Raw genomic sequence first — 19,105 nt, 5'->3', positions numbered from 1 at the left:
CTCGGGAAGATCCCGTGTAAGTGTCCTCCGAATCTGTCCCAATTCAGAAACCACTGTGTCTCCCAACTTACCAGGAGCAGCTAAGATTTCATAAGTTACATCCTTGACAGTCTCCCTAAGCTCCTCCCTGACCTTCTTTTCGATAAAAATATCTTTACCCTTTATCCATTCACCGTAGTGTTCCGACAATGCCTCCGCGTGTGCTTTCACAGTGCTCGTAACCTGTTCTTCGATATTGATTGAGTCTATCTGCCTCGACAGATCCTCCACTACACCTTCAGTGTCAGATACTGCATTTCTAATTGAGTTTATTTCTTTGGTAACTGCCTGAATTTTTGTGTTTAATGTTCCAGATACTTCAGCTATTTCACTTTTCACCTGTTTCTGCATTTTCTGAATTTGATCACTGATCTTAGTTTGCACCTCACCCAAATGGGTATTTAATTCAGCCGTAATTTCTTTATGCAGATCTGTTTTGATTGTGCCTAGCTGTGTTTTTAACGATTCGCTTACAGCCTCTAATCGGACGTTAACAGTCTCAATTTGGGTTTTTACTGATTCGCTTACAGCATCGAATCGGGCGTTAACAGTCTCATTTTGTGTTTTTATAGTCTCATTTACTGCGTCAAACTGTTGTTTCAGCGTTTCCATTAACGCACCGAGGTCATTTGTAGCTGCAGCGGGAAGAGTTTGGACTTTAGGGTCACTTTCCCCTGTTACAGACATGGTTAGTTCAGTTTCCACACGGGAACCTACCGTTCGCGATCGTAAAGGGTATGGAATACTATTAACGTCTTCACTCCCGTCTCCTGTTGTCACCCGTCTCTGTTTACTATCTGCCATTTTCGTCAGTAAATCACGTGCTACGCAAGGCTTTCGTCGTTTGCCAGTGACGTCGTGAGTCCGCTAAGAGCACCGCTCTCGCGTGAGCAACAAATGAAATTCTATCTGGCGAGAAGACAAGATGGAACCTAACCGTTTCAGACAAATGAATGAAGATGCTCTTCACTGCAAATTGCGCACACTATCCACCATGTTGAAAATGCAATACAGCTATACTAACAATGGGGAGAAATAATTTCTATTATCAGACTACGAAGAATTTTACTTTGAAAGATAAAATAAAGCAGATTTTCTATAGCGGGAAGGAGATAGAAAGGATGTGGATCGACTTGGAAAAGCAACGTTGCTACTGAAGCACTACACTGCGTATGCAAAATTCTGACTTACTTTTTGATGGCTTGATTACCGCTATGTTGTCTCAGCAAATTCACGTCTCTTTTCTTTTCTTTTTTCTCGGTAATTAAACTGCCATATTGAGCAGCATATTTTCCGTCATTCTCACAGAGAGATGATGTGTATATGAAACGACAGAACATTTATTAACACAAGCACATAGAAAATTTTCCAAGTATCTGAACTAATTTTTGGTCAAGTCCCTGTTCGGGCGCCAAGTGTGATGTTACAAAATAAAAGTGATGTTGTTATTCAATGGAAAGTTGGAAATTGAGATTTAGCTTACTGTTTTATCAATCACTATTGGCGTAAGAATCATGGATTGACCATTGTCAGAAAATATTGCATTATGAGATGTGATTAGTTTTTACTTGCAGTTTCGCGTGGCTTGAGGCAGTCACAACTAGCGTGCTATTGATTAAGAAATCGCATTATCATCTTTCTAATTACTTCATGATCGTAGATACGATCATACCCGGTTGTGAAGTTATTGTTATGACAAAACAATTTCCTAAGGGAGCAGAAAGTTCTTAAGGGCGCAAAAACAACCGTAACATCACACAAAAGGGAAATTCAATATCAAAGCTGATGCAAAAAGACGATAAAACAGTTTTCTTTTTATCAATGTAACACGCACATTGGACTGCTGATCTTGGTGTCTGTAATATTAGCAAAATGCATAATTAAAATGAAAATAATACTGAGGAGATAATAGAAATGAGCACTGCTAAATGATTCAGTATTCCCAGAACAAATATTTATTATAACTAAAACATATATCGTACCTTAAGCTTAATACTACAATGACGGTAGATTTTTATGTCCGTATCATGTCCATTGAGCGCTCTTTTATATTGTCTTCTTTGAGTCGCTCGTGCGTCGTCACGGTAAGTTATAACAGTTCTTTACACTTCACTCAAACTTAGACATAACACGTTTATATATATTTAGTAAAAATTAGATCAGACTACCACAAAATCTGCGTCCGTCTTACTCGAGAAAAACAGTACAAGTCTTTTTAGCGCTCAAGGCTTCATTTGTTCTCCAGCGAACAAAATAGTGAAGGATCGCATATCTATCCGTATTTTTTTCTGTTTATATTGTCGCCCAAAGACGACGAATTACATTATTTAGAAAATTCCACCGTCGCCATGCGATGCCTCATTATACATTAATCATTATTTATAAACAAGTATTTGCCTTCTGGCTGAAAGTATTAACTACTCGTATTTGCTGTTTTAATGAAGTCAAAAATAGCGAATATCACAGGTCCCGAGGTCCCCTTTCCACACACCTGCCTGAATCGTAAGGCAGCTCGTTGGCGCTACTTGGCACTGACTAGCCGTTCCCAAAAACGTGCCTGAAACAGCTGACAAATGTGGTGCTTTTTCTGCTACACTCGGCTGCAGCCTGGAAGCTTCGACCCTACTGATAATAGCTTCGTGGGTGTTCCCGACTACTTGTTCCGCAGCAGACAAGTCCAACGCTGCTCTCTTTCACTTTCAGGCACAGTTTCATACCTTTTATCGTTATCATCCCACTAAGCGAATCTCGGCGGGTCAAATTGCTTCCACCGCAGATTATAACCAGCAAGGTCAACTGAGACAATATCCGATGCATATAATTTTTCTAATTTTGCACTTTCTAAGTCTCATACAAGTGTGTTATGTTACAATTGCATATCACAATACTTCCCCCTCGCTCGTCTTTCGAATTCCATGGACGATAGTTTTCCAATTTTTTAATATTGTCACAGATTTTCGCATTTTTGCGCTTAACACATACAGCATGCGATCGAGCACTGTTCAAGGTAATTTTCAAAGTTTTCATTATTTTCGTTATTTTTCACATAATTTTTCGATAATTTGGCAGTTTTTGAGAAATGTTTTAATAATTTGCATATTTATAGCAATTTCTCGTTATTACGGCAGTGTCTCCCTTAATTTCCAATTTCTTAGTACCAAAGGCGTGCCATACTTCAATTTTCGTATCACATTACCCTCATCTCGTTGATTTGAGTGCCAGAAATGATACTTTCACAGTATTGTAGGAGTATATCATTACTTCATGGGTTTTAGTCCCCAGTCGGTTACACAAGTGCCAACCCTTGTTTTGTGTGTGTTTCGGCTTTGGCGTCATTTTCTTCCAAACACAAGCAACAATTAGCCAACTTATTTACTCTCAGATTATAATTTCAAAATGTTTTTGGATTTTCTAAGTGTTAAGAATTTTGAACATCGAAGTATTTGTGCAGTAACAGGGGTAGATAGCAGGAAGAACTTAAGAAATATAATTTGGATTTTGTGGGGATAAAGGAATGTTTGACGTGCTTCAAATACTACAGAGCTTTGGAAACAGTTAAGTATCTGTTTGTTTTCTGGATAATTTCTTTTGTACCTACTTTATTTACAAAACTCTACGAAAATTGAAGATTTTGAACGTTTAGCTTTCCGTTCTGCTATCATTTGATGTCATTTGTATGGTCAGAAAGTAATGGTCATTAAATGCAATACACATATTAATTTTTAAGATTATCTATTTATGTATAAGCGTACAGTGTCAGCATAGTTTTAAACGTAAAAATTCAATTTCATTTCCCTCTTCACTCTTTTAAACTACGAGTATATTTAATTGTACATTTCATTAACTAGTAATTTTGGTGTAATATCTCAATACCCTTCAGTTACTTGCTACTCAAAACATCTCACCACATGATACACAGTATTTTGACTTATGTTAACATGGGTAATACATCAACACTTACATTAACAATAATTTAGCATTAGTAGCTTAATTTATGAACAGTTACGAAAAAACAGATAAGTATAATTTTAAATCAACTTTAACTGGAAATGAAGTATTTTGTGTTGTTAAACAGAGCGATTTTTTCGCACCATGTACAAACTCTAGGGAATGATTGATGAGAGGATACGGAACAAAAAAGGTGTAATGAACTTAGGCCCAGAAATAAAAAAAAATGGTTTCCTTCCTACACCATTTGTTCAGTCATACTTTGTTACAGAGATTGTGGTCTAATACGCGCTGTACGATTCAGCCACAATTCCAGTATGCGTAGTTTCCTCCTAGGGGGTGGTACTGTTCCTTATACGTTATGACCTAGCGCTTAATTGGTAAAGTTGTCTCAGATTCGCTTTCCTTGGTGACTCTCCTTGTAGTGGATGTCATACAGCGTTGTGCACAATGGTTTCGTATTCGAATCGAGAGCTTGCCGACATGGTGTTTACTTACGGAAAGGCAAATGGCAACGGGCGGCAGACAGCAACGTTGTATCAGGAGACCTATCCCCGCCGACAACAATCACAGCACTCAATGTTTGCAACAGTGTTCCGCCGTTTGTCTGAGACAGCATCGCTTCAGAAAGCAGGAAATCATGAAGGACGTTCCCGAAATGTTCGGACACCAGACTTGGAGGAAAATGTGATTAATATTGTGGAAGATGACCGCCGTGTCAATACCATGCAGTTGGCCCGCCAGTACAGAGTAAACCAGACGACCGTGTGGAACATTCTCCATAATTGTTACTACCCTTATAACTTAACAGCGTGTGCAGGGTTTACTAGTGAGACTTTCCACATCGGGAGCATTTTTGTCAATAGTTTCTTCACCAGGTAACCACGATTCCGGGAGGTGTGTCATCCGTCCTATTCACAGATGAGGCCGCCTTTAAGCGGAGTTGTATCTTCAGACTTCATAACAGTCATATGTGAGATAGTATGCATAATCATCAGCATCAGTGCAGCCAGAATGTGTGGGCTGCGATACTTAGCGACAGTATTTTGGCACCAGTCTTCTTTCCACGTCGTTTAACAGGCCGGAACTAACGGTGTTTGTTGCGGGTGACTGTGCCTCCCTGCTGGAAGAAGTCCCATTGTTGACTCTAAGGGTTATTTGGCTGCTACATGATAGTGCTCCGGACTAGAGATGGGTCTAACTCGTTCATTCCAGTGAACTACTTCATTCATTTCACTCTTTGCCGCGAAGCGTTCAAATGAAGTAGTTCATTCGTGAAGTACGGAAGCCTGGCGAAGTTGCCCAGTTCGCCGCTCAGCCGCGGCTACGCTCGCTTCGCCTCCCTCGTACAATGAAGCTTCGTAATACTTCATAATTTTACCAACAGATGGCCGAACTGTGCAGTGACGTGCACGCAACGTTTTACGCTCTTACAGCGTCTGAGTTAACTTAAATAGAGCATGGTCGAAGGGGACAAAGGAAGGATAAACAGAGAAGCCTGTCACATATAAAGAATGTATTACATTTAATCTTGCTCGAAATTTTCTCATGAAGCGTCCAAAAAAGTCTTTATCTGCCAAATGAAATATTATTTGTTGTATTCATGAACTGAAAAATAGGGCTACCAACGAAATGCAGTCCAATTTTAAGTTCCTTGTAAAATTTAATCCAAAATAGAATGAGTATGTTTACAACTGTCACAGTCTATATACCCACGTTAAGTAATTATTCACAAGTTTTCATGTAGATTTTATTTTTGTTGAGAATAATAACCCTCCAGATTCAAAACGTAAACTGTCACCTGTAGTCATTGGTACGATTTCAGGTAAAATCCCTCTTTCAGTGTTATTAACAAACCTTTTATTTTCATGTTGGCTGTGCGTGCTCACACAGCCAGCCCCTTCGTTTATATCTTTAATATTCATTTGTCTGCAAGCGCTGCCAACGGTAGGCTACCCGTAGACGCGAAGTATAAATACACAAATAGTCACGACTAATGTCAGCACTGCACTTAGCAGCTGACGCTGCCTTCCCCTCACCCCTCACATCCCCAACCCCTCGTAAACCCATCTTTCCCCACAAACCCCGCGCGATTCGTCAACAGGCAGCAGAGGGAGGACTGAAGTGAAGGGAGAATGAGTGACGTAGCGCCGATGTAGTGGGAGAGGGAGAGGAGAAGAGAGTGAGTGAACTAGAAAAAAGTGTGGAGTGTGCTATCTGTGAAGAGTTTGAAGTACCAGTTCATTGAAATTGAGTGGTTAGTTCACACTTCACTGAAGTGAAGCGTTCATTTGAACGACTCATTCACGAGCTCCCCACCACTACTCCGGACCACTTCGCCGTTAACGTCCGGGCACATCTCAATCATGTCTTCCCTGGTCAATGGATCGGATGAGGGGGTCCGGCATGGCCTGCTCGTTAATCGGATCTCAACCCGTGCGATTTCCGCTTGTGGAGCCATTTCAAAAGTATCGTGTATGCAGAGCCCATTCCAGAGTGGAACACTGGAGCAGCACATTCATGCCGCCTTTGAAACTGTTCGCATTCGGCCTGGCCGATGTGAATGTGTGAGACAGAACACGCTACAGCGCGTACACACATGCGTTGAGGCACATGGAAACCATTTTCAACACATACTGTAACTGTGGCTGCATGGTACAGCGCGTATTGGACCACAATGTCTGTAACAATGTATGACTGGATGAATGGTCTCTAGCTCGGAAACAATGCACTTCCGGACATTCATTAGACGTTTTTTGTTCCGTATCCTCTCATCGATCAATCCCTAGAGTTTTTACACGGTGGAAAAACTCATCCTGTATAATGTCTATTTTTTTCTTCGTCCTTGTGTTAATGATCGTCTTCTGACGAGCATCGGCAAAAATCTCAATAAATCTGACACTAGTTCATTCTGTCTACCACAGAAATATATTTCGTGTAACGCGCATCCAATAGTTGGTAACACCTACGTGAATTTCTTGTGCTACGGAAATGATCACGACGTGTTCCCCGTCTTCAGCGGCTGTTCAACTGCCTAAGCAGTGCGTAGTATGAATACGCGGCGTTCATCAGCTGCAAAAGAGATAAGATCAGTAAAAATTTTTCTCGTAACTTAATGCTGTCATGAGAAGCTTAAAGAAAATTGTTATTCTTAAGGCATATTTCGTGATTGTGAGGCATTGGAGTTTTATATATAAAAATGATAATTATGTCCATTAAGTACATTCAACAGCACAGTTAGGGGTATCTATGTTGATCTAATGGTTGCCTGGGGTACGTGAGATTAAAAACGCGGCATAGAGAAAAATAGACGACCCACTATTAAAACTAGCCTCGCTTCACTCACACCATACGATCCCTCCCAAGCATTACACACACACCCTCCCCGCACACATACACGCCCTCAAAGTCATCCATATAAAATGTAAACTCTGTCAGAGAGAACAAGAAAAAAGTTGAGTTAATTCGCCAGATTTATGACGCGAGCTCACTACTGACAGGAATATGCGATAGCTTCAAGAGAACAGAATAAAAAAATCCACTCTGTCGTCTTATGGAGGAATCTAACACAACACAGAATTTTAAAATACAGCATACACTTCTCACAGTGTCAAAAAAAGGTACAAGCTAGGTCCTACAGTAACCTGAGATTCGTCCTCTCGTTATCACGCAAAACGAATCTAGATAAAATATGCTGTGGCAGAACTAAAATACCACAAATTTCCCATTTTAGTTGGTCGTCACTTTGTAAGGACAATATGTGTAATAACGCAATGGCCTCTTTTCTGTCTCGTCAGAAGAAGTCGCTGCCATCAGAGTGGCTGACAAGGGATTCGTCTCAGTAGCTTGTCGTTTTGTATTTTCAGTCATGGGCATTTCATTCTTCCAGACAGACGATGGCAAGTTTGAGCATGGCATGACCAACAATATACTATACTATACAGTCTTCCACAGGTGTGGAACTTTCCCTGTGTCAGGATACTTCAGCTGTGAAGTCTTCTCATTTGTTGCAATGGCCTCTGAATTTCATTCAGTCTGCATCATAAATTGTAAAAGCCTCTGGAAGACAGATGGTGAATATCGGGAAAAATAGCACAGACGCAGTGAGTATCATTCTGACTAGACCCGTCAGTACATTCAGTCAAAAAGTCGATGTACGCAGTAAAGAAGAAAACATATTAAAAACAGCGGCATTTATAGAGATTGGACTGTTGGTATCTACTGCTCTTGCTGGATTTACGAAGCCATAAAACCAGGGCCTTAAATCTTACTTATCTATAGGAGCAAACATGCCTATGAATTTACCCTTACTTCTGGCATATATTCACGGTGCCTCTGAAAAAAAAAATTGCTCACACGAAGTACTGTACATGACAGTAACTGAGCCATGTCACAAAAATACGAGTGGCGTGCAATAAGTAACATAACTTTTTTTTCGGCCAGTTTCGGTTGACAAAATACGAAATTTGTTTTGGGACATCGTGGAATATTCCTGCTTCAGCCCCTATAGTTTCTTGAAATTCCGATAGGTGGGTGCCTTCAAAATGGCGTCTGTAACGGAGGTGCATTCCAAGCAGAGAGCTCTCATTGATTTTCTTCTTTTTTTCTTTTTGGCGGAAAACCAGAGAATCGTAGATATTTGTAGGCGCTTGTAGAATGTCAGTGGAGACCTGGCAGTAAAGAAAAGCACGCTGAGCCGTTGGACGAGGACTCTGTAATCATCGCAACAACGTTTTTGCTCCCTAAAACGAAACATCAACCCAGCAACGTCGCGCAAACCCGTCCGATATCCCTGGCGCCAGTCGGCCGCACGCAGCTGTGACCCCCGCAATATGTTTCTTACCACAAAAATGCAAACGAACTTCTCCATGACAGCGCGAGGCCTCACACAAGCTTGTGCTCCCGGGAAGAGATCACAGAACTTCATTGGACTGTTCTTCCTCATCCATCCCAAAAACCCGGATCTCGCGCCTTCCAGTTTCCATCCCTTTTGGCTCAATGGAGGACTCATTCGCAGGAAGCAGTTCGTAGATGATGGGGAGGTTAGTGGCGCAGCAAGAAGTTGGCTCCGACATAGACTATTAGAGTGAGACTATGTGGGCGTATATGCCCTTCCAGTAAAGTGACGTACGGCCGTCGCATTGAACGGAGATAATGTTAAAAACAGGATTTTGTAGTCAAAAGGGTAGGGAATAACGTTGTGTATTGGAGACTTGAATAAGATCAACCTGCTTTCAGCAAAAAAGTGTTGCGTTATTTATTGAACGCTCCTAGTAACTCGCAATGCACATTGACATAAGAGATAATACACGTCACCAGTACAGACTGTTTGTCAGTACGTTGTTATTACAGCATTTATATGAATAGTAGATAAATTTATTTTGTAAATCTGGATCCTTTCCTAAGAAGTGTCATCCGCTCTGCTGCCTTTGTCAGTCCCTGTGGCAGTGTGTTTCTACTGGATGATTCAAAAGTAACACTGAGACTGAAAAAGCAATGGTGTGAAAAGTAACGGCAGTAGCATGTCAAAGATTTCACAGAAGGACTCAGATATGTGATTAAAAGTGACAAAAATCATTGTGGGAGAATTATGGAACTCACCAATATGCGACTATCCAACTTAATTAGAAAGTTTTTTTCCAATGCACTCCACAGGTTTTTCTGTACCGACCAGCTGATTTTACGGTCAAATTGAGTTCTCTTATGATGACTTTGAAATGTTACAGATAGGATGATCCAGAAACGGGTTCAGGAGTCGATGTCAGTGTTTAGCAACAGCGGTAAACTGCCCTCCACTAACATATCCCTACACCTGTGCGTGAACTGTCGCTGGCAGCATAAATCGACAATAGCCCTACTGACCGTCCAGACTGTAGGAGAGGACTTTTTTCCACGGCACTTGATGTGGTACTTTTTTCCACTGCCCTAAACCTGCAATTCGTTAACCACTTTCTGTCTACTATCTCCTAGGCTGAATCGTATTAGTGGAGGATCGCACCAGATGTACGGAGAACATGACAGTCCCACATCCTGTAACTCTTCAATGGAAACACTAAGCTTTTCGCAGATGTGACAGTAGAACTTTGTGTGATGGTCACCACGCAAGTGCGGGTGTGGATGGACTCATTTCTTTAGATATTGTATCTACACAATCATGAAATGAAAAATTAGTTCTACCTATCCACAGGTCATTTAACGCACAATGCAGTTATTTCTTAGTTGTACCCACAGATGAAATTTGCTTTTAAAATAAGTCATTTTATTCCGTAGGCTGTTCTTTTATTTTAAAATAAGCACATTATTTAATTAATATCGATCAGCTAATTTCACCCCTTTTCACATTATGAAACTATAATAACGATAGTTACGCTTACAGCATACTATAATACAGAAATGATGGTGGGGTTAATGTAACATATGATATCATCTTTATAAGAGTTCTGCACAACCATAATAAATACGTGCACAACTAGCCGAAATATGAGGTCCGTAAAGAGATTGGAAAAAGTGCTGTCCTGATGTGGAGTTAGTCACTCTGCCACCATAAATAACACACTGAAATAAATAAATAACATTAATAACTACTGAAGTGAAAACATACATGGTGTCGTCAATATCTTATAATCAAAGACACTGCCTGACAAAAAAGAGTAATTGACTCAAAAGAGGAATTGGAAACGAAATGAAACTTGACAATGTGGCAGAATATGTGATGCTATTTTAAGTGGTACGAAATGGAGTACAATTTACAAAGAACTTGGCAATATGAGCCGACTGATTAGTATAATGCTGCACCCAGTCTGGCCAGGATGTATACACGATTCGGTTGGGAAGTATGTCACAAATCCATTGCATCGTCTCTTGAGGCAAAGTGTCCGACAACTTTTGTAACTGGTCCTTTATATCCTGGATGCCGGCACAAGTATGGAGTTGACATTCAGACTGGTCCCACTCATGTGCTATCGCAGACAAATCTTGGAATATTGCTGGCCATTGAAGTGTCTCAATATTTCTCAGACAATACCTAGAGACCCGTGCCATGTGTGGACGAGTATTCTCCTGTTGAAAAATGGCATCACAATTTTGTCGCATAAGAAATAACAATGTCGACACAGTTTGTTTGTGACTGCCGTTGTAGCCTCAGAGATCCCTCAATCACTACCAGTCATGACCTGAAATCGTACCCGATCAATTCCCTGCCATGACACCTAGAGTAACACCACTATGCCTCTTCAAAACACTGGATGAATACGATCTCCACAGGTCGTACCTTACTCGTCGTCGACGGTCAGCGGGGTGGTGCAGAACCCAAATTCATTGCTGGACGCAATGTGATGCCGTTCATCAGCATTCCAAACTTCCTGGTCATGGTAGCACTTGAAACACAGCCGTCTGCGTTGTTATGTTAACCGTAGCGCAACAATGGGACGGTGATTCCCTAGTCTAGCTGCTGTTACTCTCTCACCAACGGTGGGGTGTAACACAGAATGTTTCAGCGAGTCCATTACGTGTTTTCGGGTGGCAGCGCAGATGTGGAGGGGTTACGATATGCTTGATACACAGTATAGCTATCCTCCCTACTGGTGGTCTGACCTGGTTGACCAGAACCTTGACGACGAATATGTCTGACCTCATGTTCCCATGCTGTCCAATGAAGGGACTCTGTTACATCCGAATACCCCACAAATCTGAATATTGCACGATTCGACCAGCTGGCCAAACTGAGAGCCTCAATGAGGACCATTTCAAACTGAGTGAATTACTTATAAAGCTGTTTCACACGAGTATGTGGCATCTACGTTTCCTTCATAGAGATCATCAACATCTGATGTTGTTGACACCCTTCCAGGCTTTGTTACAAAGCCAAACACAAACAATAGTAATGATCTGTGGTGACTGTTGTACCTTTCACAGATAATTGCAATTCTGTTCAGGTACATACCAGGCGCTGTTGTTATGTGTACAGTGACATCCATGTCTTCTGCGTGCTTCACTTTTTTCTGTCAGGCAGTGTAGCTGTTATTTATTAGGGACACCATAATTTCGTTACTAAGTGCCACTCTCAGTATGGAGAGTGGAGCACTGCGCTCACAAAATAATTAATAATAAATATACCAGACAAAAATATTACTCTCCACCAGGAGACCTCACACTAAATCCACGGAACACCGCCTCTAGCTGTGATAATCGCCACAGTTCGGCGAGGAAGAGAGTCGACATATTTCTTCAGGTAAGACATATCTTGCTGAAACCACTCGTCGATAATTGGACCCTGTAGAGATACCACATTGTAGGTATAATCAGTGCTACATTTTAGTGCTGTTCCAAGCAGATCAATGCATTAACAATATGTGACCTATTGGGCAAGTCGAGGGGCGGTAGACTGTCTGAGTGTTCGTCAAGAAAAGAACGTATGCTTGCAGCCGTGTTTACATGGATGTTATCTTCTTGGAAGATGGGAGTGTCCACAGGACATTTATCGTCAAGATATAGAAGAAGGGGCAACGCTTCGTCTCCGATATGTTGAAATAAACGTCCTGGTTCATGTTCACGGTAGTATGAGTGAATGAGCCGAAGTCATGGTACACCCTAAAATATCACACAACTCACGCAACTACCATCGACATGAGTGACACCCTACAAACACTGCGGTTTATATACCTCACTGAATCGTCAGTGTACTCGAGGACGCCTTGCATCGTTTGGAAAGACGCAATATCGCAAGTCTCCTGGACACACTACATGTCTCCAGTGAGGCAATGCATTGCCTAGTCTACTGGATTGGATTGGATTGTTTGGGGGAAGAGACCAAACAGCGAGGTCATCGGTCTCATCGGATTAGGGAAGGAAGTCGGCCGTGCCCATTCAAAGGAACCATCCCGGCATTTGCCTATAGCGATTTAGGGAAATCACGGAAAACCTAAATCAGGATGGCCGGACGCGGGATTGAACCGTCGTCCTCCCGAATGCGAGTCCAGTGTTAGCCTACTGGAGATGGGCACTTCCAGGTGCTGCAGTGAGCAATGACCTTTTCGTAGGTATCCGACACCAAATACTCATTGTATGTGGTTTCCTTTCCAATATTCGCTTGGAAACTGGCTCAGGTGGACTTGTATTCACTGACTTCTTGTTGGGTTTGAAACCTATTGTCACTGACAAGGTGGGACACTCGTATTCAGTTCGTGTCAGTTTGTTCTTGCTCCACGTTACACGGCTACGCGTGGTAATCCATTCGTTGTAGACACACCAGAGAGTCCTTGTTGATACACCAATAAATGAGGTCCATCAAATGAAAACTGAACACCCGGCACAACGGAGCCATGGAATGGTACTCTTCAAAAGTAATCGCGTTAAGACTTTTATCCTACCGGGAGACGAGACGATCAATTCCTGTTTCATAGAACGTGGTCGGCTACTGACTGATCTACAGCCCCGCTCATTCATGCATTTCCTCGTCCTGCTGGAAGTAACGTCCACGCATCTTTTTCTTCAGGTCACCAAAGATTTGAAAATCACACGATAAAAGATCCGAGCCGTATGGAGGATGCTGCGGTGTTTCCCAACCAAATCGGTGAAGGGTAGATTTCGTCCAGTTAGCAGTGTGGAAGTGTGCGTTATCATGCATCAGGATGATTCCATCTAACAGCATTCTTGGGCGTTTTGACATTATGGCGCTTCACAGCTTCTGCAAATGGTCTTCATAGTGCTGCGCGTTGATGTGGTTCACGCTCGAGGAAGTCGACCAGCAGAGGGCCCCTATAATCGAAGAAGGTCATCGTGATCTTACCGGAACTTGTGTGGACAGCTTCGGGTTTCTTTGGATAGGGTGGAGGGGGAGAGGAAGGGAGGGAGGGGGAGAGAGAGAGAGAGAGAGAGAGAGAGAGAGAGAGAAGTGGATGTTTACATTGTAGGCTTTGCCATTTGCCCTTGGACTGTCGGAATGCTTCACACAGAATCATCCTGCTGTGCAATAATGGCCGCCCCCACATTGCCATTCGGTTGGTAAACACTGCAACATCCTCCGTACGACCCAGATCACTGAACACGTTATTTTATTTTCACATCTTTGGATATCAGGAAAAGGACATGCCTGGATGCCAGTTTCAGTCGGACGAGGATGTGCAAGAGTGCGTGTGGTTGTGGATCCGTCAGTGGCTGACCACGTTCTAGAAAACAAGAATTGATTGTCTCGTCTCCAAGTGAGATAAATGTCTTAAAGCGTGTGGTGATTACTTTTGAGTGGAACTATTCCATGGACACGTTGTCGAAGGTGTTCGTTTTCATTTGACTACCCTCTAATACACCAATAAACTAGGCAACTTCATTCATGGTATGGTCGCATCCCCGTCCAGAGACGATAGGTCCTTTCCGCCATTCCGTCACCTCTCAACGGCGAGCCATCGTATTGTGCTGATTCCATAAACTGGTGCGTATTACCCCATTTCACTGCGATGAATTACATGAGCTCTGGAGGGTCACATCACTGCCTAGTACCAATTCTACGTCACCTACAATGCTAAACAGCTACCAGTGTTCCCCTTTAAGGGAGTGACTAACATTTTGTCATGGACTGTGCGGCTGATCCCGGCGGAGGTTCGAGTCCTCCCTCGGGCATGGGTGTGTGTGTTTGTCCTTAGGATAATTTAGGTTAAGTAGCGTGTAAGCTTAGGGACTGATGACCTTAGCAGTTAAGTCCCATAAGATTTCACACACATTTGAACATTTTGTCCAGTGAACTAAGGAGCGTTTCGCTACTTGCATACTACATACTGTGCCACTGACCGAGATGAAGGTGGCCCTGTTGATGACGTAGACGCCGCCCGCGGTGAGCAGGATTGGCTTCTGAGCGCGGCTCATGAGGATGCGCAGCGCACGCCGGAACCGGCCACCCGCCTCTTGCCAGCCGCAGCTGTACGCCGCCAGCGACACCGCCTCGCCCTGCGCAGACACAACTCGCCCAATGCCACCTTTTCTTTTCACTGAGGAACTAAAAAATATCTGCTTTCTTGGAGGAAAAACGACTGTCGGACGAAGCAAACAGGACATAAGAAGCAGTCTAGTACAATCAGAGAGAGCTTTCATTTTCACCAACTGCGACATAATCGCTGTGGTGTCACCGCCAGACACCACACTTGCTAGGTGGTAGCTTTAAATCGGCCGCGGTCCATTAGTACATGTCGGACCCGCGTATCGCCACTGTCAGTAATTGCAGACCGAGCGCCACCACACGGCAGATCTTGAGAGACTTACTAGCACTCGCCCCCAGTTGTACGACGACTTTGCTAGCGACTACACTGACGAAGCCTTTCTCTCATTTGCCGAGAGATAGTTAGAATAGACTTCAGCTAAGTCCATGGCTACGACCTAGCAAGGCGCCATTAACCATTTCTAGAGAGAGTCTCACTTGTATCATCAAGAATGCTGTATACAAATGATGGATTAAAGTTAAGTATTCATGGAGCTACGTACTTTTCTTTATAGCATTCATTACGTATCCTGTTTCAGACCTCACGCCATCTGCGTGAGCTTAACGCGTGCCTTTCGGCTACTTCCGAGTGGCGTGGCTGTCTTGTTACGCCACAACAATCGCCTTACTTGATGATTTATGTTGAGAACAGAAGACATTTCCCTTGCTTCCGCACAGTAGTCGGTCTAATCTTGTAACTGATTATCTCCTACCCACTCATGGAATGTATAGCCAAACTATATAATTTTCTTTATTAAATGCTTATATGTTGTTTAAAAGTTTTCTGTGGGAGACATGTCACGATGTATGTAAAGCCCTCTATTGGTTAAGTTCTTACGATCGGGTCGCGCCTACATAAGATCCTAGCGGCCGACCCAACAGAGGGCGCTGTTCATTGATCTGTCCCTTTTTCAGCTGTCATATAGACATTTTATCTTTCCTAAGTAATTTATAGGTTGCCACAGGCAATGTATTACGCTATATTAATTGTTGACCGTAAATTCACCATAAAAAAGGGTCGGACCTATACTCTTCATATATTTTTTTAATAATTTTACATAGGTAACTGCATTCATCTTTTAATGTATCACAATTGGTTTCTATGATAGTCATCAATTTTAATAAGTCTGCTACATGCATTTTATCAAATGTGCTTTTATCAGATTATGTTTTTGCGTAAATGATGACTACATATAAGCAAATCCACAGTAGCGACATCTAGGGAAGGTGTAGGCAAACAGGTTTCTAGATGCTACTGTACCTCAGTAGCTAGTTGGCAATAATCACTATGTGGACGATGTGGCCTATTCTACACCATATTTTAAATTTATGTGACGATGCTATGCTGATTATATGTTTTGATGATATCATTATGGTCGTATCACTTGAGGACATGGTGTAAAAAAGGTACTTTATACCATATTTTATCTGTACATTTCCCTAGTGTATGACAGTATATTGTGATACATATTGCTGTTTTATGTTAAAAGACACACTGCTCACTAGATGTATATATTTATATATTTTAGATCTGAAGATGGTCATTACAGACTGAAACCGGTCATCGTCTAAAGAATTCATTTGTGATCAGAGACTGGAATAATAAAGCATTTTAGAGCTTTCATTATCAAAAGAAGTCTATTGTTATCAAAAATAATACAGAGAGTTGAGTCGTTTGGGGGAGGAAACCAAACAGCGAGGTGTCATCGGGTTAGGGAAGAACGGGGAAGAAAGTCGGCCGTGCCCTTTTAAAGGAACCATCCTGGCATTTGCCTGGAGCGATTTAGGGAAATCACGGAGAACCTAAATCAGGAAGGCCGGACGCGGGATTGAACCGTCGTCCTCCAGAATGCGAGTCCAGTGTAATACAGGGTATCCCTTTGAAACCTCCCACATTTCAAAGGCCCGCGAAAAAAAAAACTACAACACATACGATAATGAAATTGCACCATATGCTAGACCATCTCAAATAATTTATATTTCCCCATCAGTTGTGCAAACTATGAGGGGCATTTAATAAGTAACGCGCATTTTTTTTTTGTTTTCTGGGTCAATTTCGGTTGAATAAATGCGGTATTTGTTGTGGGACATCGTGGAATGTTCTCACTTCAGCCCCTATAGTTTCATGAATTTCCAATATGTGATTACGCTATACGCTGCCTTCAAAATGGCGTCTGTAATGGAGATGTGGTCCAAGTACAGAGCTATCATTCAGTTTCTTTTGCCGGAAAACCTGAGCATCGCAGGTATTCATAGGCACTTGCAGAATATCTACAGGGACCCGGCAGTGAACAGGAACACGGCGAGTCGTTGGGTCATCGTCGCAACATCGTCACGCCAACTTGTTCGGTACCCCGCGTGCCGGCCAGCCGCATACAGCTGCGACTCATGCAATGTTGGAACGCGCAGACGTCTCATTCCAAGTGATGCAAACGAACTTCTCCTTCTTCATAACAGTACAAGGCCTCACACAAGTCTGCGCACCCGATAGGAGATCACAAAACTTCACTGGACTGTTCTTCCTCATCCACCCAATAGCCCGGATCACGCACCTTCCGGCGTTCATCTGTTAGGCCATTGAAGTTCGAACTCCGCAGGAAGCAGTGCGTGGATGATGGGGTCGTTGCTGATGCAGCAAGGCATTAAAGATCTCTCAGAAACGCGTCATTTTTGTGTATGGTTCGTTGTGCTGAAGTATCGGAAAACGTGACGTCGGTTTAAAAAATGTTACCATCCATTTTAAGCACTTCATTTGGTAGGCTAAAAAGGTAGTTATAGCAAATGAACTGCTTCTTATCACCTGTTCACGTACGTTTTGCTTACCCTAACTAATTTTGTTGACGAAATTAGTACGTCTACCATTCTGCGCTGCACCGAAGTCTATGACAACTTCATTAAAATTTGGACGGTTCAATAGTTCTTTTTCAAGATCATGTACCAAAGTTTCGTCTCATAAACGGCACATTGAATTCATGTTGTGCTGTTTTCAGACTCGTGATATGCTACAGTTATTCGAACGAAATGAAACTCATTACAACTAAGGCCAGAGCCAGTTCGAGGACACTTTTCCACGCAAGCTACGTATCATTTGGTGCCTTCCTCCCTTCCCCCTTTTCCCTCATACACTTTCACTTGCGCCAGTTTTCGCTACTAACTGTGATACGCAGTACGCACGTATCATGCTCATGGGTGCTCCGGCACGAGGTATGTGTACGCCAACTGTCTCAGTGCAGTGTTATTCATGTGAAAGTGAATTTGCGAATCGTGTAAATGAGGTGGTAGTTGGGTAACAGCCCAGTATTCGCCTGGTGGGACATGGGAAACTTCCAAAAAACACACCAAGGCTGGCGGGCACACCGATACTTGTCGTTAATCCGCAGCGTCGTTTCAATCCAGGATCGGCGCATCTACCTGTCCTGGAAGAGGCGATTTAACACCCACAGCTACTTTTTAAACAGTCGAAAACAGCAGGCCAAGGGTCCCTTAAATTCGGTAGGACATTTGTGGAACATTCCGTAACCCACACTTCCATTCACCAGTGGAACACTCACGTTGAGTAAGAAAAGTGTGCCCGTGTTTCACACATTCACTTGAGTTCCATTACTCTCGGTGAATAACACAAACTATTTCAATATCGTCCATATTAAGACCTGAAACTGTGCTAACAGCCCCATCATTAGGCTTAAATTGTACACTACAATTGGTTGTCCTGACTATTCGTTCACAAACATCGTTGTTTTTATAATTTTTACATACACTCTATTTACAGTATTGTCAATTTGAAAACCTAATACACAGAGTGTCATTGCTTTCTACTGCACAGTCGAAGTTAGACTTTATCCCGTGGTTCGTTTGCCGAGGATGCAATATTTTGCTCGCCGGTTTTTTCTCGCAGCTCATGAAATCCCTTGGCGTGTACCACAGAGATTGGCGGAATATCATTACCCTTCGTTTCCCTTTTATGTTTCTTGAGATTATAGATTGGAGTTTGTGTTTCTCTGATCTACTTCTTTGCTGCTTGCCGTATCTGTTTTGAACAAGGTACTGTTGTTGGTTTGTGCTTTCGCCAGAAATATGGTGAATACTGTCTGATAGGGCGTCCATTTTCCACGTATTTTTCCATCATGGTGGCTACTTCGGTCATAGATTCAT

General features: G+C 42.5%; 1 protein-coding gene across 1 annotated transcript in view; it reads right to left on the bottom strand.

Moving 5' to 3' along the window:
* Nucleotides 1–19,105, bottom strand: part of LOC126154917 (odorant receptor 43a-like) — a 137,517-nt gene that overhangs the window by 21,266 nt on the left and 97,146 nt on the right. The window contains exon 7 of the mRNA XM_049916195.1: nt 14,770–14,925. Within this exon, the coding sequence (XP_049772152.1) occupies nt 14,770–14,925 (156 nt within the window). The remainder of the gene's footprint in view (nt 1–14,769; nt 14,926–19,105) is intronic.

Source organism: Schistocerca cancellata, chromosome 2 (assembly GCF_023864275.1).
Source record: "Schistocerca cancellata isolate TAMUIC-IGC-003103 chromosome 2, iqSchCanc2.1, whole genome shotgun sequence".
In the NCBI taxonomy this organism is placed as follows: domain Eukaryota; kingdom Metazoa; phylum Arthropoda; class Insecta; order Orthoptera; family Acrididae; genus Schistocerca; species Schistocerca cancellata.
Note: the sequence above shows the minus strand (reverse complement) of the source record. Positions and strands in the feature narration are given on the sequence as shown.